This window comes from Brassica napus, chromosome A7, assembly GCF_020379485.1.
Source record: "Brassica napus cultivar Da-Ae chromosome A7, Da-Ae, whole genome shotgun sequence".
NCBI lineage: Eukaryota > Viridiplantae > Streptophyta > Magnoliopsida > Brassicales > Brassicaceae > Brassica > Brassica napus.
Window position 1 is genome coordinate 16716771 of NC_063440.1, and position 25222 is coordinate 16741992.

General features: G+C 38.6%; 6 protein-coding genes and 1 long non-coding RNA gene across 10 annotated transcripts; 4 read left to right on the forward strand and 3 right to left on the reverse strand.

The window, feature by feature from the left end:
• Positions 1-1323: 1323 nt before the first annotated feature.
• LOC106352833 lies at positions 1324-5691 on the reverse strand. The gene is made up of 6 exons (XR_001271724.3): positions 5476-5691; positions 3154-5391; positions 2819-3070; positions 2594-2677; positions 2215-2503; positions 1324-2116 (listed from the first exon to the last, which is right to left on the reverse strand). It is a non-coding gene; the product is annotated as an uncharacterized LOC106352833 (long non-coding RNA).
• Positions 1805-8115, forward strand: LOC106352832 (ABC transporter G family member 37-like). 2 transcript variants are annotated; one of them, XM_013792473.3, is made up of 23 exons: positions 1805-2196; positions 2259-2382; positions 2488-2573; positions 2655-2739; positions 2836-2995; positions 3083-3159; positions 3241-3294; positions 3374-3464; positions 3541-3842; positions 3919-4200; positions 4287-4600; positions 4685-4845; positions 4918-5021; positions 5104-5260; positions 5345-5467; positions 5545-5618; positions 5685-6017; positions 6089-6379; positions 6485-6568; positions 6653-6786; positions 6857-7084; positions 7213-7639; positions 7718-8115. In XM_013792473.3, the coding sequence occupies exons 1-23, from the start codon at positions 1805-1807 to the stop codon at positions 7982-7984; spliced, it is 4350 nt and encodes a 1449-aa protein (XP_013647927.2). In that variant the 3' UTR covers positions 7985-8115. The 2 variants fall into 2 exon arrangements, with proteins under 2 accessions (XP_013647927.2, XP_022544630.2); XM_022688909.2 differs by having other exon boundaries at positions 2655-2995.
• Positions 8116-8955: 840 nt separating this feature from the next.
• LOC106356717 lies at positions 8956-10365 on the forward strand. The gene is made up of 4 exons (XM_013796444.3): positions 8956-9245; positions 9335-9510; positions 9641-9833; positions 9919-10365. Exons 1-4 carry the CDS (start codon positions 9167-9169, stop codon positions 10146-10148), a joined length of 678 nt encoding a protein of 225 aa, XP_013651898.2. The 5' UTR covers positions 8956-9166; the 3' UTR covers positions 10149-10365.
• A 74-nt stretch (positions 10366-10439) lies between these two features.
• LOC106352834 (serine/arginine-rich splicing factor RS2Z32) lies at positions 10440-12778 on the reverse strand. 3 transcript variants are annotated; one of them, XM_013792474.3, is made up of 7 exons: positions 12644-12778; positions 12427-12540; positions 11744-11783; positions 11565-11660; positions 11274-11476; positions 11099-11200; positions 10440-11010 (listed from the first exon to the last, which is right to left on the reverse strand). In XM_013792474.3, exons 2-7 carry the CDS (start codon positions 12531-12533, stop codon positions 10683-10685), a joined length of 876 nt encoding a protein of 291 aa, XP_013647928.2. In that variant the 5' UTR covers positions 12534-12540; positions 12644-12778; the 3' UTR covers positions 10440-10682. The 3 variants fall into 3 exon arrangements, with proteins under 3 accessions (XP_013647928.2, XP_048592954.1, XP_022544631.2); XM_048736997.1 differs by having other exon boundaries at positions 11744-11995; positions 12644-12723; XM_022688910.2 differs by having other exon boundaries at positions 12636-12685.
• A 701-nt stretch (positions 12779-13479) lies between these two features.
• Positions 13480-14097, forward strand: LOC125576156 (splicing factor SF3a60 homolog). The gene has a single exon (XM_048735549.1). The coding sequence runs from the start codon at positions 13480-13482 to the stop codon at positions 14095-14097; it is 618 nt and encodes a 205-aa protein (XP_048591506.1).
• Positions 14098-15688: 1591 nt separating this feature from the next.
• On the forward strand, positions 15689-17157 carry LOC106352836 (protein SODIUM POTASSIUM ROOT DEFECTIVE 3). Its single transcript, XM_013792476.3, has 3 exons — positions 15689-16320; positions 16417-16498; positions 16844-17157. Exons 1-3 carry the CDS (start codon positions 15826-15828, stop codon positions 17008-17010), a joined length of 744 nt encoding a protein of 247 aa, XP_013647930.2. The 5' UTR covers positions 15689-15825; the 3' UTR covers positions 17011-17157.
• LOC106352835 lies at positions 17134-21212 on the reverse strand. The gene is made up of 5 exons (XM_013792475.3): positions 20878-21212; positions 20050-20141; positions 18200-19948; positions 17942-18122; positions 17134-17842 (listed from the first exon to the last, which is right to left on the reverse strand). Exons 1-5 carry the CDS (start codon positions 20948-20950, stop codon positions 17253-17255), a joined length of 2685 nt encoding a protein of 894 aa, XP_013647929.2. The 5' UTR covers positions 20951-21212; the 3' UTR covers positions 17134-17252.
• Positions 21213-25222: the final 4010 nt, after the last annotated feature.

Here is a 25222-nt window from a genome sequence, read left to right on the forward strand (position 1 = left end):
AAGCTGAATTTCTAGCTAAAAAACACCATATAGAAGCAAAATAGAGAGATCATATATCTTTTTTGCCACAAAAAAAATGCTCTAGTTCATTATTTTGTTATCTGGAAAACGGTAATATGCCATTTGTAGAAGCCACATGTTTTCCATCCTGAAATTACTTATGTGAATTAAGAACAACAAATTCAGAATCATGGATTCGTTAATCAAGTCTGAAGACTGAAGTAGAGAAAATATTACTTTCTTTATTTGGACAAAAGAAAATATTATTTTAGAAGTATTAAAATATTAAGAAAGGTAGACAGCTGGGAAAGTTTGTAATACCAGAGGGAACCTGATTGTTACTGCTGCCTTTAACAATGTGTCTTGCAGATGTCACACTATTGTCGCTCTTATACAATCATTTTCTAATCAAACAATCATGCAATCAAAACCACACGCAACTGTACCAAAATAAAACCATACCATTAACAAATATAGATCAATCAACTAATAGCATAAGATAACGCGTAATGGATTGTACCATGTAACCGTAAGTGTCTGATCTCTAAGTTATAGGTGAATCAAATCTCGCTGAAGAGTTGATCCGTCCATGTTCTTAATATTCTGACGTTGTTGAGATGTTTCCCATTAATTAGCTTAATGTGGAGGAGACAAAGAGAGGGAGAATATTTGAAGAGGTAGGCTTCCATAGGAAATTTATAGCAATTTAGGGGTTTAATGGTGGAGGAACGTTATGACGGAGATTCAGAATGGCAGGAAGTGGCTTTGCTCTTAATATTTGGTTGAGAATTATAATACACTAAAAAGTAAAAGAGTAGCTGACTTGTAAGTTTGGTTGGATGAGAATATTTATGCTTATGTGGCATAGCTTAGGAGCTTTCAAATTAGCTCCTTTTATATAGTAGGATGGTCTTTTACTGCATTCGTTGCTGATAAATATTTTGACAATAAAATAATAATAATTTATTCTTATTCAGTGAAGCTAGTGTTTATGGAATTTATTGTTTGTAGAAAAAGAATACACTAATTGTAATTTGAAGGAATCATCAAAGATTTGTACACATGCGCTAGCAAAGATGGTCATGATAGGTATATATAAAGTTTGAGGTTACATAGTTTAGTAAAACCAAGATTCAAAAAATATATAATTATACTGACATGATAAGATTGTGATTTAATTTCAAAATCAATTCCAAGAATCTCGGTTTTCAACCACAAATTTGAATCCAAACGGTACAGAACGTGACTGATCTTATTAATAGTTCCCAAGTGGTTTCTTATTATTCTTTGTAGTAAAAATTAGCGGGTTTCATGCTGCATCTGTTGGTTGGAAATGTCACAATAAAAACATACGTATTACATTCTACATAAAATAACAAGTAAATGTGTATATATACATAAGACTTTCTTAGAGGGGAATCTAAATTATATAGACATTAATCATAACATATACTTGAAGAACGAGAAACGCATGAAGACATGGCCCAGAACCATTCTCGAATTATCAAGGAATATAAAATTGATACTCAACCCTCCATGATCACAGCTGTTCACAATAACTTTTTGAGTATCACAGCATGTGTTTTTATTATTAATATATCTTTTGACCTTGGAAGTCGCAGATCATTTCAAGAACAAAGAAGAAAAGCTGATGTATTCACTTACATCATTGAAGCGTGTCAGTTTGAACAATGTATAAATGTATAACTATATATGTGTCTGCAAGTCAAAACAGTTAGGCTTACCTATCAATTAGACTTTGAGTTTCTGATAACAGAGAGCTCAAACTCATTAAGCCACAGCCATGGCTAATATGGCTGGAGCAGACGAGATTGAGTCGTTGAGAGTGGAGCTTGCAGAGATTGGAAGAAGCATCAGATCATCGTTCCATAGACACACCTCGAGTTTCAGAAGCGGCTCTTCAAGGTATGAACCTGATCATGATGGTGAGGGCAATGATACTAATGCAGAGTATGCTCTGCAATGGGCTGAGATCGAGAGATTGCCAACCGTCAAACGCATGAGATCCTCTCTCCTTGATGATAGTGATGAGTCCATGACTGAGAAAGGAAAAAGAGTCGTTGATGTCACGAAGCTTGGAGCCATGGAACGTCATCTGATGATTGAGAAACTCATCAAACACATTGAGAATGATAATCTCAAGTTGCTCAAGAAAATCAGGAGAAGAATAGACAGGTAAGTAATAATCTTTACCCTTTCGGATTCTTGGACTTTGAGATTAAAACTGTGTTGTGCAGAGTTGGAATGGAGTTACCGACCATAGAAGTGAGGTATGAGGGTTTAAAAGTGGAGGCAGAGTGCGAGATTGTTGAAGGGAAGGCACTTCCAACGCTGTGGAACACTGCTAAGCGTGTTTTGTCTGTGAGTAACAACTTCTGCACACTCAAAAAGCTGTTGCTGTCTTGATTCTGTGAGTGCTTTCAAGCCTCTTGAGTTTGAAATTTTTATTGTATTGATTTTCTCCAGGAACTGGTGAAGCTCACTGGTGCAAAAACACGAGAAGCCAAGATAAGCATTCTTAATGATGTTAATGGCATTATAAAACCAGGAAGGTTAGTAGTTGTCTTCTCACAAGTTATGATCAAAGCTTTATGACATCCAAGTGGGTTTAGTAAATCTTCTTGCTCTTGCAGGTTAACACTGTTGCTTGGTCCTCCTGGATGTGGAAAAACGACTTTGTTAAAGGCCTTATCAGGAAACTTAGAAAACAATCTAAAGGTTCATATAATGAAAGCAGATAGTTTTAGTGTTTTTATTTCAATCAATTTCATTTACTGCAGATTTATGAAGTGTATACCTTTTCTGTTTCCACAGTGTTCAGGTGAAATCTCCTACAATGGGCATAGACTTGACGAGTTTGTTCCTCAGAAAACATCGGCGTACATAAGCCAATATGATCTGCACATTGCTGAGATGACAGTTAGGGAGACAGTCGACTTCTCAGCTCGTTGTCAGGGTGTTGGAAGCCGAACAGGTAGGATTCATAAACCAACGACTCAATGTCTCCTCAGAGTGCATTAAGAAAAATGTATCATAATTCTTTCTTTTCCTGCGGAAACAGAAATTATGATGGAAGTTAGTAAAAGAGAAAAGGAAGCAGGAATCATTCCTGACACAGAAGTGGATGCTTACATGAAAGTACATTCCTCTAACACTCTCTTATCCCTTGAGCCTAACCTTTAAGCTCTGTGGTTGATTATAACTTTTTGTTTCCTGTAGGCAATATCTGTTGAAGGACTTGAAAGAAGTCTGCAAACAGATTACATCTTGAAGGTATTATAGTCTCTTTGATAGCTCGGCTGAAACTCTGCCCTTTCTTGTTTGGGTCTTATGTCTTCTGTCGCATTTGCAGATTCTTGGACTCGACATTTGCGCAGAAACATTGATTGGAGATGTGATGAGGAGAGGCATATCAGGGGGCCAAAAGAAACGTCTTACCACAGGTTAGTTTCATAGCTTGGAACTTGCAATATTGTCAACTTTTGCTCATGTACCTGAACCTCTTTTAACTTTTTGCAGCCGAGATGATCGTTGGTCCAACAAAGGCACTGTTTATGGATGAAATAACAAACGGCTTAGACAGTTCCACGGCTTTTCAGATTGTTAAATCTCTTCAGCAGCTGGCTCACATATCAAACGCTACTGTTGTTGTTTCGCTTCTTCAACCTGCTCCAGAGTCCTTTGACCTCTTTGATGACGTTATGCTGATGGCCAAGGGGAAAATAGTGTATCATGGCCCACGCGGTGAGGTCCTGAACTTCTTTGAGGAGTGTGGATTCCAATGCCCTGAAAGGAAAGGTGTTGCAGACTATCTCCAGGAGGTATAGCCAGAGCTTCGTTCCCTAAAGTGACCTTTTGTTTCATGAGTTGTTGATCCTCTCTTGTTCTGCTTCGAAGGTTATATCAAGAAAAGACCAAGCACAATACTGGCGGCATGAGGATGTACCTTATAGCTTTGTCTCGGTAGACATGTTGTCGAAGAAATTCAAGGACTTCAGCATCGGGAAGAAGATTGAGGACGCTCTATCTAAGCCATATGATAGATCAAAAAGCCATAAAGATGCTCTTTCCTTCAGCGTGTACTCTCTACCAAACTGGGAGATGTTCATAGCTTGCATATCAAGAGAGTATCTTCTCATGAAGAGAAACTACTTCGTCTATATTTTCAAGACGGGTCAGGTACAGTATGAAGTTTTCATTTCTCTCCCTCTGATCTTCTTTCTATGTTAATACTACTCCTGACCGTTCTAGCTTTATGTATGCAGCTTGTGATGGCAGCATTCATCACTATGACTGTGTTTATCCGAACACGGATGGGTATTGATATCCTTCATGGAAACTCTTACATGAGTGCCCTCTTCTTCGCCGTCATCATCCTTCTTGTTGATGGATTCCCTGAGTTGGCTATGACGGCTCAATGCTTAGCGGTGTTTTACAAACAGAAGCAGTTGTGTTTCTATCCAGCATGGGCTTATGCAATCCCTGCAACGGTGTTAAAGGTCCCACTCTCGTTACTTGAATCTTTTGTTTGGACTGGACTCACATACTATGTCATTGGGTACACCCCTGAAGCCTCCAGGTGAGCTTTCTACTCTGCTGCTTGGAACTTAAACCTAGAAAAATGTTCATACAGCTGTAAACATGATGAAGTTTAATGTTCCAGGTTCTTCAAGCAGTTCATTCTACTATTTCTTGTTCACTTCACTTCGATATCCATGTTCCGGTGCCTAGCTGCAATTTTCCAGACAGTAGTTGCTTCAGTCACAGCTGGCAGTTTTGGTATATTAATCACATTTGTCTTTGCCGGTTTTGTCATTCCACCACGTAAGACTCCAACCTTTGCCTCAAACATTGTACCATTCAAAGACGACTCTTAAGGTTTTGTGTTTGCTGCAGCTTCTATGCCGGCGTGGCTCAAGTGGGGTTTCTGGGCAAATCCATTGAGTTACAGTGAGATTGGGCTATCGGTAAATGAGTTTCTTGCTCCAAGGTGGAACCAGGTAAGTGTCTCTTAATCACACAAGCTTCTTCTTTGCGCTCTGCATGCTAATCAGCTTGTTCTTGTTACATCCCCATTTGTAGATACAGCCAAGTAGCAATCTTACCTTGGGGAGAACCATACTCGAAAGCCGTGGACTGAACTACGATGGTTATATGTATTGGGTATCACTCTGTGCCTTGGTGGGTTTCACTATTCTCTTCAACACCATTTTCACTCTGGCGCTGACTTTCCTGAAATGTAAGTCCATCTTCTCCAACATAAATGTTATGTTCTTTGAAACACAACAGCCTTATACTTAAACTTCTTTCACCAAAATGACAGCACCAACATCATCACGAGCCATGATCTCGCAAGAAAAACTCTCTGAGCTGCAAGGAACAGAAGATACAACAGATTACTCTTCCATCAAGAAAAAGACTACAGATTCCCCTGTAAAAACAGAAGGTGAAAACCTTGTTTTCTGTCTACCCACTTCTCTCGTTCTACATACTCTTCTCACTCATACTCTGGCTTAACCACAGGCAAGATGGTGTTACCTTTCAAGCCCCTCACAGTAACATTTCAAGAACTGAACTACTTCGTTGACACTCCAGTGGTAAAACCATCATAACCAATCACATAATGATTCTATCTTCGATGTTAACATGATGATCGTTCTCAGGAGATGAGAGAGCAAGGATATGCTAACAAGAAGCTGCAACTTCTCACAGACATCACCGGAGCTTTCCGTCCGGGAATCCTAACGGCGTTGATGGGAGTGAGCGGCGCCGGAAAGACCACACTCCTCGACGTCCTAGCCGGAAGAAAAACGAGCGGATACATAGAAGGCGACATCAGAATCAGCGGCTTCCCTAAAGTCCAAGAAACGTTCGCTAGAGTCTCAGGCTACTGCGAACAAACAGATATTCACTCACCAAACATCACAGTAGAAGAATCCGTGATCTACTCCGCTTGGCTCCGTCTCGCTCCTGAGATCGAGTCCGCAACCAAAACCGTACGCATCTCCTTCTTCTTCTTCTTCTTCCCCGCGCAAATTCGACACCAATCTCAACCCAATCTTTACAGGAGTTCGTGAGGCAAGTGCTGGAGACGATCGAGTTAGACGAGATCAAGGATTCATTGGTGGGAGTCGCCGGAGAGAGCGGATTATCGACGGAGCAGAGGAAACGGCTTACGATCGCGGTGGAGTTGGTGGCGAATCCGTCGATCATCTTCATGGACGAGCCTACGACGGGATTGGATGCAAGAGCAGCCGCCATTGTTATGAGAGCTGTGAAGAACGTAGCTGACACTGGACGAACCATCGTCTGCACTATTCATCAGCCTAGCATAGATATTTTCGAAGCTTTCGACGAGGTTAATAAATTGCAAAATGTTCTCTTGAAATTATATATCTTTCGTATTTGCCCCAAATGTTTTTAACGTATCTAACGAAGTTTTAACATTAACTTGAATTTTCAGTTGGTCCTTCTTAAAAGAGGTGGTCGCATGATCTACACTGGACCACTAGGCCTAAACTCATGTCATATTATTGAGTATTTTGAGGTAAGTTCTACTTATTATAGTTTTCTTTTAAATTTATGATTGTTCTTACCAAACAGATTAAGAACTTGTTTTTATAAATAACAGAATGTTCCTGGAGTTCCTAAAATAAGAGACAACCACAATCCTGCAACATGGATGCTTGATGTTAGTTCACAATCTGCTGAAGTTCAGCTTGGTGTCGATTTCGCTAAAATCTACCACGAATCCGCTCTTTTCAAGTGAGAAAATATACAAATCTATGCATAGACAAAACTGTTTTGTACTAAAACCATTTGTGATTGTTTACAGGAGCAACTCAGAGCTTGTGAAACAGTTGAGCCAACCAGAGTCAGGAGCAAGTGATTTACAGTTTAAAAGAACTTATGCACAGAGCTGGTATGGACAATTCAAATCCATTTTGTGGAAGATGAACTTGTCTTACTGGAGGAACCCTTCTTATAACCTAATGCGTTTGATTCACACATTAATCTCTTCTTTGATCTTCGGCGCACTCTTTTGGAAACAAGGACAGAAAATGTAAGTAAATATGAGATATTATTAGTTAAATGAGTTTCCAGTCTAAAACAAATTGGTTTATAGTAATTTAAATTTATTTAAATGTTCTAATATGTCATATAAACTTTATGTGGTTTGTTTTGTTGCAGAGATACTCAACAAAGTGTGTTCACTGTAGTTGGAGCGATCTATGGGGCTGTGCTTTTCTTAGGGATTAACAATTGTGCATCAGCTCTTCGGAATTTAGAAACAGAACGTAATGTTATGTACCGTGAAAGATTTGCAGGAATGTACTCAGCAACAGCTTATGCATTAGGTCAAGTTGTGACTGAGATACCTTACTTGTTCATACAAGCAGCCGAGTTTGTGATCATAACATATCCTATGATCGGTTTCTACCCTTCGACATACAAAGTCTTTTGGGCACTCTACTCTATGTTCACTTCACTTCTCACTTACAACTATCTTGCAATGTTCCTCATCTCCATCACACCAAACTTCATGGTTGCCTCGATTCTTCAGTCCATCTTCTTTGTTAACTTTAACCTCTTTTCCGGGTTCTTGATTCCTGAAACGGTATGATCTTTTATCTTAAACACGTTGAGTATGTCAGAAGAACTTTTTTATCTAATAATGTGTTTGTCTCTTGTGCAGCAAGTTCCAAGGTGGTGGATTTGGTTATATTATATAACACCAACGTCATGGACACTGAACGGGTTTTTCTCGGCTCAGTATGAAAATATTCACGAAGAGATCATTGTCTTTGGAGAATCCACGACGGCTTCAAAATTCTTAGAAGACTATTTTGGATTCCATCATGACCGTTTGGCAGTTACAGCGGTTGTTCAAATCGCTTTTCCTATTGCATTGGCTTTGATGTTTGCATTCTTTGTTGGCAAACTCAATTTCCAAAGAAGATGATGATCTGGGCAACTTTCATCTTCCTTTTAGTATACAGTTTGTTTTGTTTCTTGTGAAAATAAACATGTAACTTGTTTTGTTGTTGTTGTATAGCTTTAATTTCTTTTAATTAAAATGTGGCTTGAGGATCATTCCTCTTTTTTTCTTCTAATAGAAGGGTTTTTAACCTAATTTTTAAAAAGATTAAAAAAACAGGTTTTTAACTCGATCTCTAAACTCATCTCATAAGTAATGAATTAGATAAAATCAAAATAAAAAATAAACCAATATTTAAAAAATCGTTAGACGGTAACTAGATGGTTTATATACGACTAGTGTTTAGCGGATTAGTTAGGGTTAAGACATTAATTTATATGTTTTATTTCTTATATATCTTTATTTATACATAATTTTAAAATTTTGTGGGTTTAATTACAAAATAACTTTGATTAATATAAAATTTGGATATATCAGAAAAGAAATTGTGAGCTTACATTAAGAAACAAAATTAGATAAAATCATCATTTGGTTATAAACAAATTGATGGTGAAGGCGATATAACTAAATTAGTTATAATTCATTCTTATGTTACTTGATTTAACTTGATTAGATTAATTTACATTAACGTGAACTAACTTAGACCTATTAAGACAGATTTGACTTGAGTTGTATAAATTAAACTTTTTGTAAATCATTTCGGTTATGATCAATTTTCTGCTAGAGCAATCTAAATTGAATTTTAGAACACTAATTAAGAGATGAAGAATATTTAAAGATGCTAAGAAAATCAAAATTTTTATCACTGAAATATTTATGGAAATTTTAGTTAGTATATCTTTATAAAATTTAGTTCAATAAATCTGGTATTCTACCTTTTGCTTAAATATATTACTCATAAGATGGTTGGTTGAATAATTAATTTTAGAAATTCCATTTGACCACATTAAATAAATTATAAACCAGCGAACCAAACCGGTCAACGGAAGAGGCTCGGTCTGTTCCTTTTTTTTTTTTTTTTTTGATCAACGGAAGAGGCTCGGTCTGTTCCTAACTTGTTCCTATACGCTTTTCTCCAACGCCATAGCCCAAAAAGCTCGCGTGAGCTCGATGCGTGTTGATTGCATCTAAGCCTTCTCCTAGCAAAATCGAAATCCTAACAACACACCTCCTCTCTTTTAAACATTTGATCGGTGCGATTTGGTGATGTCAATCCGAATCCCATCGGCTTCTTGGGACTTTCGAGGTTTCGTATTATGTTTCATCTTCCTCCGATCTTTCCCAGGTAAAAAAAAAAAAACACAATACTCTCACCGTTTGTAAAATCTTAATCTGATGATAAAGAGTTTCGAATTGTATTGTGATGATTCACAGGAACGATACGAGCACAAGAAGTTACACTAGACACGATTCAGATCTTCACGACGCACGAGTGGTTCTCCACCACGCCTATAGTTTATTTCCAATGCAAAAGAGAGAACAAGACGGTGCTTCCTGATGTGAAGATAACCAATGTCTCTTACTCTTTCAAAGGCCAAGAATCTTGGCAGGTTTGAATTGTAGATCAATCATGACATACGTAGCTGGTTTCTTGCTTATTTTGGAGGGTATTATTGTTTTATTATCACTTTATTTGAGACATATGTTGTGTTTTGTTTTTTTTTTTATATATGTTTTCAGCCACTAACTGGACTTAACGGAACAAAGTGCAAGAGATGTGGAATCTATGAGGACGACACCTTCAAATATGATACGTTTGATGAATGGGAGCTTTGTCCTTCTGATTTCACAGCTGAAGGTAGATACACACACGTCAAGGACAAGGAGTTCAATGCTACTTTTCTCTGCCATGGATGCTCTCAACTCGGATCTGGTGAGTTACTTCTTTCTCTGTTTGCTCTTGCTATACATTTGAATCATTTGATTAGGAATATGACATGCGCGTTTTGTTTTTGCAGGTTTGAAGGAAGGAGATGGTTCTGATAAGGAAGAAGGAAGGCGCGGAATGCATCCTGCAATCATTGTACTGATTGTATTACTTGTGTTAGGTGTGGTTACGGTGGGTCTTGTGGTTGGTTACAAGTATTGGCGAAAGAAGAAGCGGCAACAAGAACAGGCCCGGTTTCTCAAGCTGTTCGAAGATGGTGACGAAATTGAGGACGAGCTTGGCCTTGAAAATACCCTGTGAAGCTAAAGCTCAGTGTGGTCTAGTAACTGAGTTACTGCAACTCAATGTCACCTCTGTGTACATACACAGCTCCTTGATCCCACGTACATTTTGTTTTGGTCTCAAGTAGAGTGGAGAAAAAGGAAATCACAGTGATTAACATATACAAAGTTACAAACACATGCAAAGACAAACTCGATGCTGTTTACTTTTCTTTTATGTCGTAAATGTTTGGCAATTAAAGAGGCTAAAGAATTAGGTTGCCAATTAAATCAATAATTTTTAAAAATAAAAAATATTTTTCATTACCAATTTTGATTAAAAAGAAACAGAATATAATAAGGAGCATAAACACTCAAAGCTTTATTCTTACAGGAGTCAACGACAAATAAATGTGTTGCAAAAAACAAATGTATGAAAGATAACATAGTTTGGAAGCTGTCTGATGACACACCAACGAGCCAACAAAGAAAGTAAGTCAAGGAAGGAACATCATCATCCATTGAGACACAATGATATGGCATTGAGCTTTAACCTGTTGGGGGCAGTGAGACATCAAGGTGACTCGCTGCCTTTAGGGGAAGAACGGTTAAGCTCAGGCTCATCATCAATGGGACTCCTGTCTTGACCATCAAGTCCAGCAGGACTTTCTTCACCTCCCACAATGGGACTCACAGAGCTCTTACCATTACCATTCACCTTTGGGCTACCTTCATAGTCTGATCCTTCTTGCTTTTCCCGTTTTGGGCTTGCATCTACGACCCTTCGCTCTGGACTCATGCTTTGGTCTTTGCCTCTGGGAGATACAGATCGCTCCATTGCCTTAGGACTGAGTGATCTATCTTCCACGCTTCTCTCTCTTCTCACTGGCGACCGTGATCGGCTGGTCAAACAAAAGCGCATCAACTAATAAGAAAACACCTACATAATTATCTAGTGCATGCTTTTAAAGGCTTAAATTTAAAACTAACCTGTAGCTACGACCACGGCTGTAACTACGGCTACGGCTTGGGCTTCTTCTGCGGCGAGGAGAGCGTGATTTAACTGGTGACCTGGAGTAGCTTCCACCACCCCTGGATAATTACAAGCCAAAAGAACATAAGAAAGAATTGTTCAAAAACAAGGATTTAAAAAAATAACAAGTACCTGGCCTTCTTAGGACTAGCACTGTTCTTGCAGTTTCTCTCAATGTGTCCTCTTTCACCACAGCGGTAACATTTGTTCTTCCAGTCCCCTGCTGTGCAGTCCCGAGCCCAATGACCATCGACACCGCAGTTAAAACAGCGTCCAGAACCAGGAGGTGGACCTCTACTACCATTATCCCGAGCATCCCGAGAACCACGAGGTGCCTAAACATAAATTATTTGCAGGACATCATTAGTCATTTACATCAGACCAGTGGATGAACCAATGATATAGATATACAAAACAACTAACCCCTCTGGAAGCCTCCACAGTGATGCGACTTCCATCGAAGTCTCGTCCATCAAGGTAATGTCTAGCGTCATCAGCATCACGAGGATCGCTAAATTCCTGTTCTCAAAATGTGAGGGGGAGAGAATATACAAAAGAGCAAACCCTGGGATAATTGTTAAAGGTGTTATAATTAAACTTACAACAAAGGCATAATCGCGCTTCATATCAACATCTCGTACTCTGCGGAACCAGAAAATCAAGGCCCCATCATTATATAAGGAACTTCCGTACACCAAAACACCATTTGTGGCCAAGTAAAACATGCAATAAATCAACCAACAAAATCTCCAATGCACCCCTCTATACACCACACCAGGAGAGAGAGAATATCCACCAATTACACCAAGTCCACAGTACACTCATCTCCAGGTTAGGCAAACACCCCCAGAAACCTTCAACAACATCATTCAACTTGAGAAAGAAAAAACAAAACACTAAACCTAGATCCATAAATGCACAGCTATAAAAATACTAGACAGAGATGTAAACTCGCCCATTGGATTCTAGTGTTAACATTGTGCACACATCTCCCCCAAGAAGAATCATTACAGATTCATACCAAAGAAAAGATGATAAATTTCAAACACCAAGAAACCAAAAAAAAAACATCAATCAAGGGATAAATTCTCAAGTCCACTAAAAAGTATGCAATAAATCAACAAAACACCAAATCACCGATGCACCCTCTATATCCACCAATTACATGTCAACTAGCCCATTGGACTATAGCGTTAACATTGTGCACACATCTTCCCCAAGAAGAATCATTACATATTCATACCCAAAAAAATAAAAATAAAATCAATCAAGGCAGTAAATTTACCTTCCGTATCTGCTGAAAAGACGCTCAAGGTCTCTGGTGCGAGTTCTAGATGACAAGCGACCAACGTAAAGGCGAGTGTTTCCATATCGATCATCAAAGCGAGGCATTCTCAATCTGAAATCATTCGTAATCATAATCTATATAAATCTCTAATCAAATACTATATACAATAGGACAAAGATCGATAAAGCGAAAACAGTTACACGAATCTTAATACCTGGAGATGATAACAGAGAAGGAGGAGCGTACGAAATCGCCGTAACCCTAAGACGGTTTCGAAAATAATGAGAAGTGAACCTCGGACAATGATACTCTTTGATCCCCTATCCTATAAATGTTAGAAACCGACAAGATTCGATGTGGTCGTTTCAATCAACGGTTCGGATTTACACAGTTAAAGTATTGGGCTTAATATTTACATTTTTAAGCCCATTAAATGGATAATTTTTTTTTTTCCCTGCATCATTTAAGGCAAGATAAGATTACTCGCTGACCAAAGACATAGGGTTCCAAAACATAAATAAGGCAATATAAGAATTAATCGCTGACCAAAACTAGTGTTTTTTAAAAAATTGGACTGGACCGGTCAAACTCATAACTGTATTAAAAACCGGATTTGAATTAGATCATCAAACCCCAATTAAAATTCGTCAAAATTTGTTTAAAATGATTATCATTCAATACCAAAACTCTAGTGTTAAAATTAAGATTTTCGAATTCAAACTATTTTAGAAAAATATTCATATTATTATTTTTTAAATATTTATATAACTAAATTGGCTTTATATTTTACAACTATTTAAGGAGACGAAAAAACGAAATTATCATTATTACCTGACCATAACTAAATAAGGAAAGTTAATAGAAGGAAAAGGAAAGATCAAATTGAACGAAAAGACTATTTAAGGAGAAGAGAGATCGTGAATCCAAAAGTGAACAGAGATGATGTCATCGACTCTCCTCGAGCAAACTCGCTCCAGACACGAGTAGATTGAAAGATTGGAGCGGTTGGTTGTGGAAGAGCTACGAAAGACGACAGAACCGGCGTCCGGTATGGAGAGATTGGTCCAGCAGGGACATCGTGTACGTAACATGGTCCAGTCTATCATGCTTAAAACTAAGAAACTTGTTGAAACCTATGAAGATAAAGATTGGACGATGGAAACTGAGATAGCAATGCTTGGTGAAACGTATTTGTTTTACGATCGTTTGGAGGAGATACGTGAGTATCAAAGGAAGCTTCATCTTTCTGGGCATGTTGTTGGTGATGATGCTAGTGAGGACTATATGGCACTTGTGACAAAGGAAGTACCAGTTATTGCGTTTAGTGAAGAGGAAGGCTTTGAGAAGAAACAAGGCTTGACGTATAAAGAGATGGAAGAACGTGAAGCTTATGTCAAATCAAGAGTCTACCATCCGTATTGGTTCAAGAATCTTCGTGAACTTCAGCATGAGTTTAAATGTGAGATATGTGGGAACCAGAGCTATAAAGGAAGAAGAAGCTTCAAGATGCATTTTAAAGAAGCGCAACACCAACGGGGTATGCGTCTCTTGGGAATCCCAAGCACAAACAGTCTTAAAGAAATCACTACGATTGATGAAGCAGAGGAATTGTGGAGGAGGATAAAGAGGCAGGGAATGTGCATATGGAGGCCAGAACTTGAAGAATAAGTACATGAAGACGGTTAAGGTAACCGAATCTCTCTAAGCGACTTCCGTAACCGAATCTTGAATGAAGACGAAGGCAAAGGTCTCCAAGTGAGTCACACAAAGAATAGTCTCTTTTTATTGAGCTCAGCTAAGTCTTTATTATTCACCAAGATGCAAATTACTGTGTATAAGTATTAGCTAATACTATTTTTTATAGTTACAATGATACTAATCCGATTTGTTTGTGTCCGTTTAGTAACTTTGATTTAGTTGATGTGAACGGTAGAAGAAAAGGGTGCAAGAGAAAGGTAGAGCTAAGTGATTGCTCTGGCAACGCAACCATGACTGATTTGGATCACACCAGGTAGATTACAGACCTAGTTACTTATCGCGGTTTAACATTTTATAACAAAACATCATTTGAAGTTACTTATTTTTAATTATGTTTGTTTCTACAATCATAGAAGGTCTTCTTTTACTGACGATTGATTGATAATATTTTGTTCATTAATGATTGAAAATAAAAAGTTAAAATTGAGCAGTGGTTGAAAGTGGAAAAATGTTTAATTGCGAATGCAAATAGTTAATGAACAAGAGTCAGGCTCGGTGATGCTTACCAAGTCCCATATGAGCCATTAAGAGCCAAACAAAGCTTACAATCTCGCCACCTTTACTAAGGTGAGCGGCGTGTTGTTTAGACTCACAGTGATTTGCTGCATAGTAAAGCAACTCAACCCACACTCTGCTCACTACTCCCCAAATGCTTCCTCCCCCTGATCCTCTCTCAAGTTTCTTAAGCTCCTTTGCAAGCTGGCGCGCATCTTCCATTGCAGTAGACAGTAGTATCTAACATGCAATAAAAATATATGTTCCATAAAGTTTTTAGAATTAATTAATTTTTTTATAAAACATAAAAATTTAGAAAATTTGTAGCCTTTATAAATACTTTATATTTATTTCTTAATTTATTACCTTTATAAGTAATTTTATAAATGAAATTATTAAATTATATGTTAAAATAATAATTATATAAATTGAACATTTACAACTCTATATTTAATTGTAGATATATTTTGATTTGTCTTAGAAACGGAACGGAGCGGATATTCAACCCTGAATTTTTTAGTATTTAGATTTGCTTCGTTTTTAACAGATATTGATTTTTAATATTTGTTTTGCTACGAAGGATATCCTGATTTTTTTGGATTGAATCGAAACGAATAACGAATTGTATCAGATTTAACGGATTAAATACCAGCCCTATATCAGTTGTTTCCACTATGAGTGTTTATTGGATATAATGGTTCAGTCTGTTAGAACTTGACATATAAGGAATCAATAGCTTTATAATTTCCCATATGCATTAACTTTTTACCTTAAGCTAGCTAAAATTTGAAACTTGTATTTAAAGTCTTTCATTTATACTCCTTTCTCTATCTTCGTTTTACCTCTTCTGAACAAAGACTGATCGGTCGAATTAAATACGCAAAAAAAAAACATTTGAATATATCCAAGAGATAATAAATGTAATGTAGTACATAAATAGTTAATAGTGACATTTCAACTTCTAATGTGTGTTTTTATGTGGACAATACAAGAGCCTTTCTACTCAACTCTTTGTTACTCTGACCTTACACTCATGTGACACACTGACGCATTATCAATTACACACACATACATTTATAACGTAATATGTCTGTTTCTTCTATATATTAATGAGCTTTTGTTTCTGCTAAGTTTCTATCCAATATGTTTTGTGCATCGCAAGCATCGACGGCTACCGCTAGCCATGACGAACGGAGCGTTGCAGCTCGAGCCATCGACCGTCATAATCCCATTATCAAAGATGGTCGGAGATCTTTCACGGCACCTTGCTCTTCCGGCGACGACTACATTGCACCATACCGTCAGCTTTCGAAAGTTACGAGGATACCCTCCTCCTCCGGTGAAGGCAAGATGATTCAGGTGGTGGAGAAAGGAAGAAAGAGCACTTCTGGGTCGTTGCTGAAGCTCAGTGATAACATCAGCTTAGCGAGGAAGAGTTTTGGATGTGTTGCGGGACCTGCGTGTGACGTTACTGAAAGCACACCTCCTGGTTCTACTAGGTATCTTCTTGGATCCGAACCGGTTTCTTCGGGTAAGGATACGGTTGTAACGGAGGAGGGTGAACCTTCTTTGGCAAAGAGAGGCTCTGGTGCTGCCGACGAAGAGAAGAAGAAGAAGACTTCTTCTGGTTCAGACCAGGCAAGTAAAGTAAAGTTTGTCGTTTACTGTACAATGAGTGGTATGAATGTAAGAAAAAGAGAGACATGAGGGTTGGTTTTGTCTTTTTGGATGTAGGTGGTTGTTCTTAGAGTGTCTCTTCACTGTCATTGCAGAGGCTGTCAAGGCAAAGTGAAGAAACATTTATCTAGAATGCAAGGTCAGTCTCTTTTTTTTTCCTTGCTTTTTGTTATCAGCAAATATGCATACTTTACTTAGCCAAGTCTTGTCTTTTAGTATAATAGATCTACCAAACTATAAGCAAGCTAGTTTTGGTTTTAGATTGGAGGATACATGACTTGTACGAACACTTGTAACCCACATGGGAGATGCACATCTCTTGGAACCGGTTTAAGTATCACTTAGAGAAGAAACATTCGTCTTGACCCCCAAAATTGAAGTGGTTACTATATTGTATTTGATCATTTAATCCTCAGTCCGTAAAACTCTATAAATATAAGTACCGTTCATAGCTTAATTATTATGGTTTTTTGGCAATACGTAGGTGTGACATCGTTCAGCATAGATTTTGCATCAAAGAAGGTAACTGTGACTGGAGACGTCACTCCCTTGGAAGTACTAGGCTGCCTCTCAAAGGTCAAAAATGCCCAATTCTGGACACCACCTCCTCCACCTCCATCATCACTCCCAAGGGCAACTCTTGAAAACTAAAAACCACACGCATTGTATTTCTATTTCTCTTTCTCCCATTTGTTTGAAACAAATCAATGGTAAAGGTTTAGACTTAACCTACTTCATTTTCATTGTTCATTAAGAAAGACCAAAACTTCCAGATGATGATTGATGCTTGTTTATTCATTACCTAATGTGATGAAACTATCATTACATATTACATTTGTTTTTTTTTTTTTTTTTTTGAAACAGTATGCAAAATAGAGATAATATTTAACATTCTAGAAGATTGCATCTACTACAAGCTCTGCTATGAGTTCATCTGTCAGCATTTCCTCAATATCTCTACCTATGATTTCAATGTCATCTTCCAAACTCAGCCACTCCAACTCCCTCTTTTCCACATCATCTTTCCTTGGTTTCTCTTCTTTTCTTGTCACCAAATCGAGCAGAGTCTCTTCTATCTTGTTCACATCCCATTTCTGGCAAACCCTTGTGGGTTTAACCCAAGGGTGTGGATCCAAAAACTGCTTTAGTATCTGCATTAGCTCTCTGCTGATCTGATCAAATAGAAACTTTCTTTCTAACCGGGTTGAGGTTTTCAAGCTGGAGTACTTCTTCTCAAGATCCTGAAACAAGGATGGATCCACAGGTGTTTCCATGACCGTGTTGTGGCCTGCGTCGCTCAACCTGGAGTTAGCTAGGAGATCAGCTAAGTATAGTGACTTCCAGTCCTCTTGGCTGATCACAATCTCATCAGTTATTTTTGACGACTCCTCTTGTTCTTTGTCTTCATCACTCGAAACAAGCATTCCACCGTCATTGTAAGTAGCTGACTCTAGTTTGAGGAGCTGTAGTTGCATCCTGAGTCCTGGAGCATAGAGATAACGGTTAACACGTCAAATATTCATGAATTAATGAACTAGACTAGCGCTATCAATCAATAAAGTGACAAGCATTGATTGACTACCTTGGAGATCAGCGCTAACACTCTCAAAGCATTCAGAACTCGATGAAACATCATCATCACCGAAAGAAGCTTCTAGAACCGAAACCGGACTTGGTTGATCTCCTTCCTTTGAGCTTTCACGAGACTGTGGTTCAGGAACCGAAGAATGATTTACATCCTCAGTTGCCATCCTTGAGACATCCTAGTACAACATTGAACAATTAGATACGTGTAATAACAAACATGTATCCATGATCTTGAAACATAACGTTCACTTACAGGGTCAGTTAACGAAGTGACAGTTGACAAATCTGGAGCTTCAGAAGACAATGCCGTCTTAATATCATCCGTCGCTGAACTATCCTCAGTGTCTGAATCTGCATCTACTGAGAAACTGCAACCTGCTTTAGAAGAAGAGAGCTTCTCTTTTTGATGAATCTCGTGGTTCATATAAAGAAACTTGGTTAAACTTGGGCTCCTGTTGACCTCTGGCGAACTATTGTATGATGAATGAGATTTATTACTACCATGTCTAGATGATTTGGTTGACATGAAAGACTGAGAAGAGCTCCCCTTCACTAATCCATCTCTACTAATCAACTCCTTAGGAAGCACTATTGTGTAACCATAAGTGCTTTCCTGGTTCATGATGGTTTTGGATTTTGAAAAACTTCTTGAAGATGATCCTTTCCAACCATCTCTACTACTTATTCCAACCGGTTCTGGCGATTCAGACAACTGAGCATTGCTCTCAACTCTTTTACTAATCCCTTCTTCAAAACTGAGTCCGTTAAAACTTGCTGGCCTTGCCTCCCTATCTGAAGTTGCAAGCATCTCAGCTAATGTGCCGCTTCTACTAATTTCTATCTCTTGCTCGTACTTGTGTGTCATCTTCCATCTCTCTGAGAGTCTCCTCTTGGCTTCCCTGCTCACAGATGATGTTGTTGATGATGATGACTTGGAAGGCAAAGATCGATGGTAGTTCTTACGGTTAAAGGGGGTTCTTGTTATTGAAGTTACTGGCACTAGCTCTGATTCACTTGCAGAATCACTCCCTGATGAGCTTTCATCACCTGCGTATCCTCTGAATCCTGAAGCCTCAAAGCTCATTGCACTACTACCATTGTCACACCTCCCCTTCCTTTGCCTAGACATTATTTTGGAAAATTCTCCAGAATCTCTAGAACTCCGTCTTGAAAGGCCGTTGTCTTCATTACTTTTCTGCCTGACATGATTAGTGGTGCATGGAAGAAGCCTACGATCTGCTCTGAACTCATCGGAAGAAGAGCTGGGCGATGCAAAAGCTCTACCAGCATAACGTGGCTCACCGAGGTTAGGTTTCAGAACAACAATATTGGTTGGCTGCAGCTCACTTCTCTTTCCCACCTCCACATTTGGTAAGTCAAGTGTGTCATAAGAAGCATGCCTAGTATGAGAACCACCACCGTGCCGATGAGGCTGCTTCTCTGGTTGACTGTAATGTGGCTTGTGAGGTGTGGTTTGAAGATCATGCAGATGTTTAGTGAATAAAGAATCTGGTTGCTGGAGAAACTTCAGCAGGAGGTCCTTGTTAGAGTCCAGAGCCTCAAGCGCATCATTAAACTCTTTAGAATGACGAAGCTTCTCATCTGTTGATAAACGCTTAGCCTCCATGAACTTCTGCCTTATAAAAGCCATCTCTGCCTGGGAGAGATTAGCAGCTTTCACCCTCCCCTGGTGACATGAGTTTCCATTCCCCTCTGCCCTCTTTGCATCCAAAACCTCGAAAACGTCTTTAAACTTTTGCTCCTCCTTTGAGCTCCTTCTTGTCAGAGACTTATTACCATCATAAGAACTGCCTTGCTGATTCTCCACAGGCTTTTGTTGCCTGTGGGAAGAGCTCTGAGGGGGCAGGACATCGAGTCCCATCAGTCTTGCTATAATGCTTGGTGATCTCCGTTTAGGTTCTGTGTGCTTTGACATTTCTTGAGCTAACAAACTTTTCATTGGTAATCCAGTGTTGGTTTGATGAGCAGAATCTTGATGCAGCTACAATATGAGGAGGAAGAAGTCACTTTCAAACAACAAGCGGAACCAAAACATCTCCCTCTCTCAATGCTACTACATATAATCTTAAAGAGTATACATACCTTGTTTTCAGTAAGAGCTTTCTCAAAGTGGCAAGAGTGACACTGAGGAGATGATGATCTTGGAGACTTGAGTTTGTGAGTCTGTTTCTTTCCTGAAAGAAAATGAATCCACTAATGAGATGAATTTTAAGTGTTGATAAATGATAAAGAAATTAACTTTACAAGGGAAGAAACTAAAAAGAAAAGAAAATTTGGGAGACAAAAAGAGTAATGTGAAGCACCAAATGTGGGGGTGGTGAAGAACATAAAAGCAATAATAAAGCAGTGAGGTTAAGTGCACTCATTAGTCATTTACATGTAAAATTAAAATCATAACCAAACACTGTTGAAAGTATTGAATTTTTTTAACACAAAAACAAACCAACTCATGAGAGAGGCTACCCAACAAACTTTTCACTAAGATTTTTTTTTCTCTTCTACTTTACTTTATCATAAAAGCAGCTAATCTCATCTTCTCTAACCACACTGCTTTAACTGTAGTTTTCCACAAGAAAATAAATTACCAATGCTTTTGTATTCATCTCTACAGCTATTAACTTCTGGAACCAATTAGGACAGTGATAGCCTTCATTCAGAACGACCAACCAAACAAAACTAAGTATTAGATGCTATGTTTGGTTTCTCGAAAAAATAAAATCTCAAAAAAATAAATAAATCGAACAACCCGAAGAAGTAACCAAACAAAACCAAAAGTACTAGATGCTATGTTTGGTTTCTAGAAAATAAAATCTCAAAACAAAAAAAAAATCAAATCAAATCGGTGCGTTTTTGCGTTTTCTCTCGATCAACGAAGAAAACACGAAGTGGGAAAGAGAGAGAGAGAGTAACCTTGAGGAGAAGTGGGCAGTGGCGAAGCTAAACGATCTCGGGAACTGTGCTCTGAGACTCGATATCTGTTCATCTTTCACTCACTCGAGATCATTTCGCGGAGCTTGTGTTGAAACACGAAGAGACGTTGAATCTAGATCCGGTAATTCAAGAAAATTTAGAGTAAGAGAATGCAAGCGAGTCTGAAGGACAAGAGGGAGATCGAATGAATCCTAGAAGAAATCAAATGATTGCAGAAAGAAAGTGAGAGAGGAAGAGGAAGAGGAAGAAGAAGTGGAGGCTTCCTTCGTAATTTGAAAGTTCAAAAAATGTTAAAATGAGAGGACAAATTAAAACAACATTTAAATTAAATAAAAGGGAAGGGTGTGAATGGTGCGTGTTTGGTACTATACTAACTTACTGAGTTCTGTGCATCCGTAATTTACTGCCACTTGTCTCTCCTCTCCATTCTGTTTCTTCCTCTCTTTTGTCGCACCTTCTCTTTTATTTTACTTTTTTTTAATACAACTATCAAACACATTGGTGAATTATTTAACCCAAAAAAAACACTACTACTAAACTCAAGTTTGGTGTTTGTTTATGTCCTGAATCTTTTTATATTTTGCTTTCACTAAAAGGATACAATGTTTTCTGATATATAATAACTTCTTTAGGTGAACCGGTTTACGTAATTTAAAAAGGTTGTTTCCTACATTTCTTTCTTTATTGCATATGTACATTATAAGTTAGTTGTCGACTTTGTGAAAAAAAAAAGAGGAGGAAAATAAACGTACGAAAAAAGATAAGGCTAATCTGGATAAATGGGTAAAGTCTTTAAAGGCGAGACATTCTTGCATGTTGAGCCAGAGTATTCATTTTACACGCATCGCTTTTGTTTAGCCTTTTAATTTAGCCCTGATCACATATCATCCTTTCAGAAACTTATCAGCCTTATTAATTAGAGTCATAAAAAAGGATTGGTTCCAATATATACTCCATTTATTGGGATTATAAGTTGAACTGAATCGAAATTTATCTATTTTAACTTTGCTAAAGTCGGACAACATTTTTTCTTCTTTAGTTAAAAAAATAGTTTAAGATGTTTTCACTCGAATTCATAAGATAGATTTTATTGTCCTTTAACATGTCAACTATATGTAGCATATTGTAGTTGTGCACTAGTTATAGAGTAGAAAACTTGTCCATCGTACGTAGTTTGTTAAAGCTCAACTGAAAATTCGATTCCTACTTTAAGCAAATATATTTTATAGTATTAATGTTTATATTACCTCTAATCCAAGTCATGTAACTAGAAGTCTTCTTAAATACTATACTAGTATGTGCTTACAGGAAAAGTTTAAACTTATAAACTTTGACAAATTAAGGAAGTAGTTCTTGAGCTCACCAAATATGAATAGCTAGAAAACGACAAAGATCCTTGCGGCCTTCGCTATCCAGGTAATTAATCCGACACATTGCTCAAAAATAGGTTTAATGACTGAAACATTTTCCCCCGAAAGAAGCCGTTAAAGTTACTTCGTATCGGTTAGATTATAAATTAACTACTATAGTATTGGTGTTTCATCCTAATGATTTAAATGCAAATTGTTACAAGTAGCACATTCACTATGCATTCATTAACTGGGTTTACTGTTTCAGAACTAGCACTGACAAAATTATTTCTGCTGATCTCTTAGAGAAGAATACTAATTTTATACATGTGCTTATGTATGAAAATATATATTCAAAATTAGATGGAAAAGAACAAATTTGAAAGCAGATGAATCTTTAACTTTCGTTTTATTCACATATCTCCCTTGATTTATGGTATAGATGATATATTTGCCTATGTGCCTAGCCTACACACGCAATCATTACTTTTATGATTGTTATTTTTTTTTTCCCGTCAAACTGATTTTATTGATATCAAAGTTTGTGATCAACACAAACCAAACAGAAACCAACGGATACAAGAACCTTCCGTGGTTAGCTAAACCGGCAGAACATAGAGATATCTCCGGGCACTAGAACCCACAACGGGGCAACATACAAGATTAAGAAAAATTACAACCTTAACATAAGTGATAATCTTCCAAACTTCCCGCACAAATCTAACAATAACAGGGAGATTGTCCGAAAGAGCCTCTATGACACGAGCTTAGTGGGAATGCCCTCGGCCAGACCACCGCTAAAACCACCTCCTCCTAGTACTCTGAGGAAACACCTCAAGGACCCAGAAACAGAACCTTCATAATCCGGCAAGTTAAGGCTCTTGCTAACACTCCCGGAAACGGCTTGATCTACGACGACCATAGAACGCCTAGGTATGAAGCGACAAACACAACAGATCTCCGCAAGATCTGAACAACCAACTAGGGGCGAGGCCCACTTAATCCGGAAGACAAGAACAGGCCGCAAACAGCATAAGCCGTGAACAGCAAAATAGAGGACAAAGTGGTAGCCACCACAAACTCAAAGAGGACAAACATCACCTGCAGAAAGAGACCAAGCCGGAAGCAAAGGAGACCCGCCAAACAAATGGATAAACAGATCCAGACAACGGCTTCGAGACAAGGCTATTGTAGCAAAACTACACCGTCAATCCACAGATCCGGAACTTTTGAAACAAAACTCCAACCTGAATCTGAAAGCCTTTTTCTTTCTTTGGCAAGGGCGAATCTCCCCCCAATACGAAAGTAAATCACACACAGATGAACTAATACACCAACATAGAACACAGTAAGAGAGTTCGAAGCACAAAGACACCCGTAGCTGCTCCTCACTACTGCGTCGAGCCTCCAGAGCAGGCTGACTCACCGTGGAGCCACACACCCTCACGAGCAGGTGACGATACCAACAGCAAACCTCTGACCAGAGACACAGACAAAGCGGTAACAGGGAACAGACGGAGGTCGAGCAAAGGAGAGACGAGATTAGCGAAGGAGGAAGCCTCCGGCGCCGGCACGCGCGCTCACGCGCCGTCCGGACGCCGGAGCGTTTTCAAAACTACTTTTAAGTCGAGAGAGAAAAGCGTTGTCTTGAAAAAAATACTAAGAGCTATGATTGTTATTTTTACATTCAATAAAAACTGAAGTTTTTTTTTCTGAAAAAGGAAACTGGAGTTTTTTTTTAATTTGAAATAACATGCGTTTTCTAACTTTTGTGTAAAGGTATCACTGCACTAAATTTGGAATGTTTCCAAAGCTACAAGAAAGGATTGAATTGGTATTTATCTTGTTAAGAGCATCTCCAATTGAACATAAAAAATTTTTTTTGGTCAAACCTTGCAACTTCATTCATTTAACTAGTAACATTGTTCACAATCCCAGAGGGAGACATTGAAACAGAAAACAGAGCTGATTTAGCTAGACTATCAGCATCAACATTACCATTCCTACTAACAAACTTAAACGAGATAGATGAAAGGGACCGGCTCAACACGCCGATGTCATGGAGGATCCCTTGAAGTGAGATCACAGACATGTTTCCTGTGATCAGAGAGATTAGACTTTTAGAGTCTGAGAAACAGATCAAGTCTTTTGCACCATGTGCGATAGCTGCTTTAATGGCTGCTTTTAGAGCTAGGGCTTCTGCAACCAGTACAGAGGCAACAATTTGATGCGCCGATGAGCCCTCAAACAGCTTTGTTCCATCCGGTTTATAGCAGATCCAGCCCAAACCTCCTGCACAAGAATTACTATTCCAAGCAGCATCTGAATAGCAGGAGAAGGCGTTTTCCATAACCTGAGATTGCGGTGGAGCTTTCTTTGTAGGACAGTCTTTAGACGAAGCAGAGGGGATTTTGCTAGCCTGGGAGTTTTGCCATTCCAAGGCACTCCTGATGGCCTTGCCCATAACCTCTGTTTCCGAGAAAGACTTGTCTTCAAAGCGAAATTGGTTTCTACTGGTCCACAATGCCCACAACACCCATGGATAGAGAGGAACTCGAAGCCCAGTCGGAGGGAGATTGATCATCCGAGAACATGACTTCAAGCTTTCATCAATTGTCTGGTTCGCTGCGATGTGAGGAGTAAATAGGGAAGGGCAGCGGGCCCATACTCCCCTTGCAAAGGGGCATAAGAACATGACATGTGCACTCGATTCCATCTCCCCACATCTTTTACATTTTCCTTCCACTTGCATTCCCCTCTTAATGAGAGACTCTCCTACAGCCAAGGCTTCATGCTTTAGTTTCCAGAGGAACTGACGGATCTTTGGAGAGCAAGCAACATTCCAAACATATTTTCTCCAGTCAAAGCCATCATGTTTGCCTTCAACGTTCAGTTTTGCCACAGCATAACCCGATTTTGTAGTGTAGGTTCCTGATTTCTCTAGTAACCAGACCAGCTCATCAGGCATAGAGTTC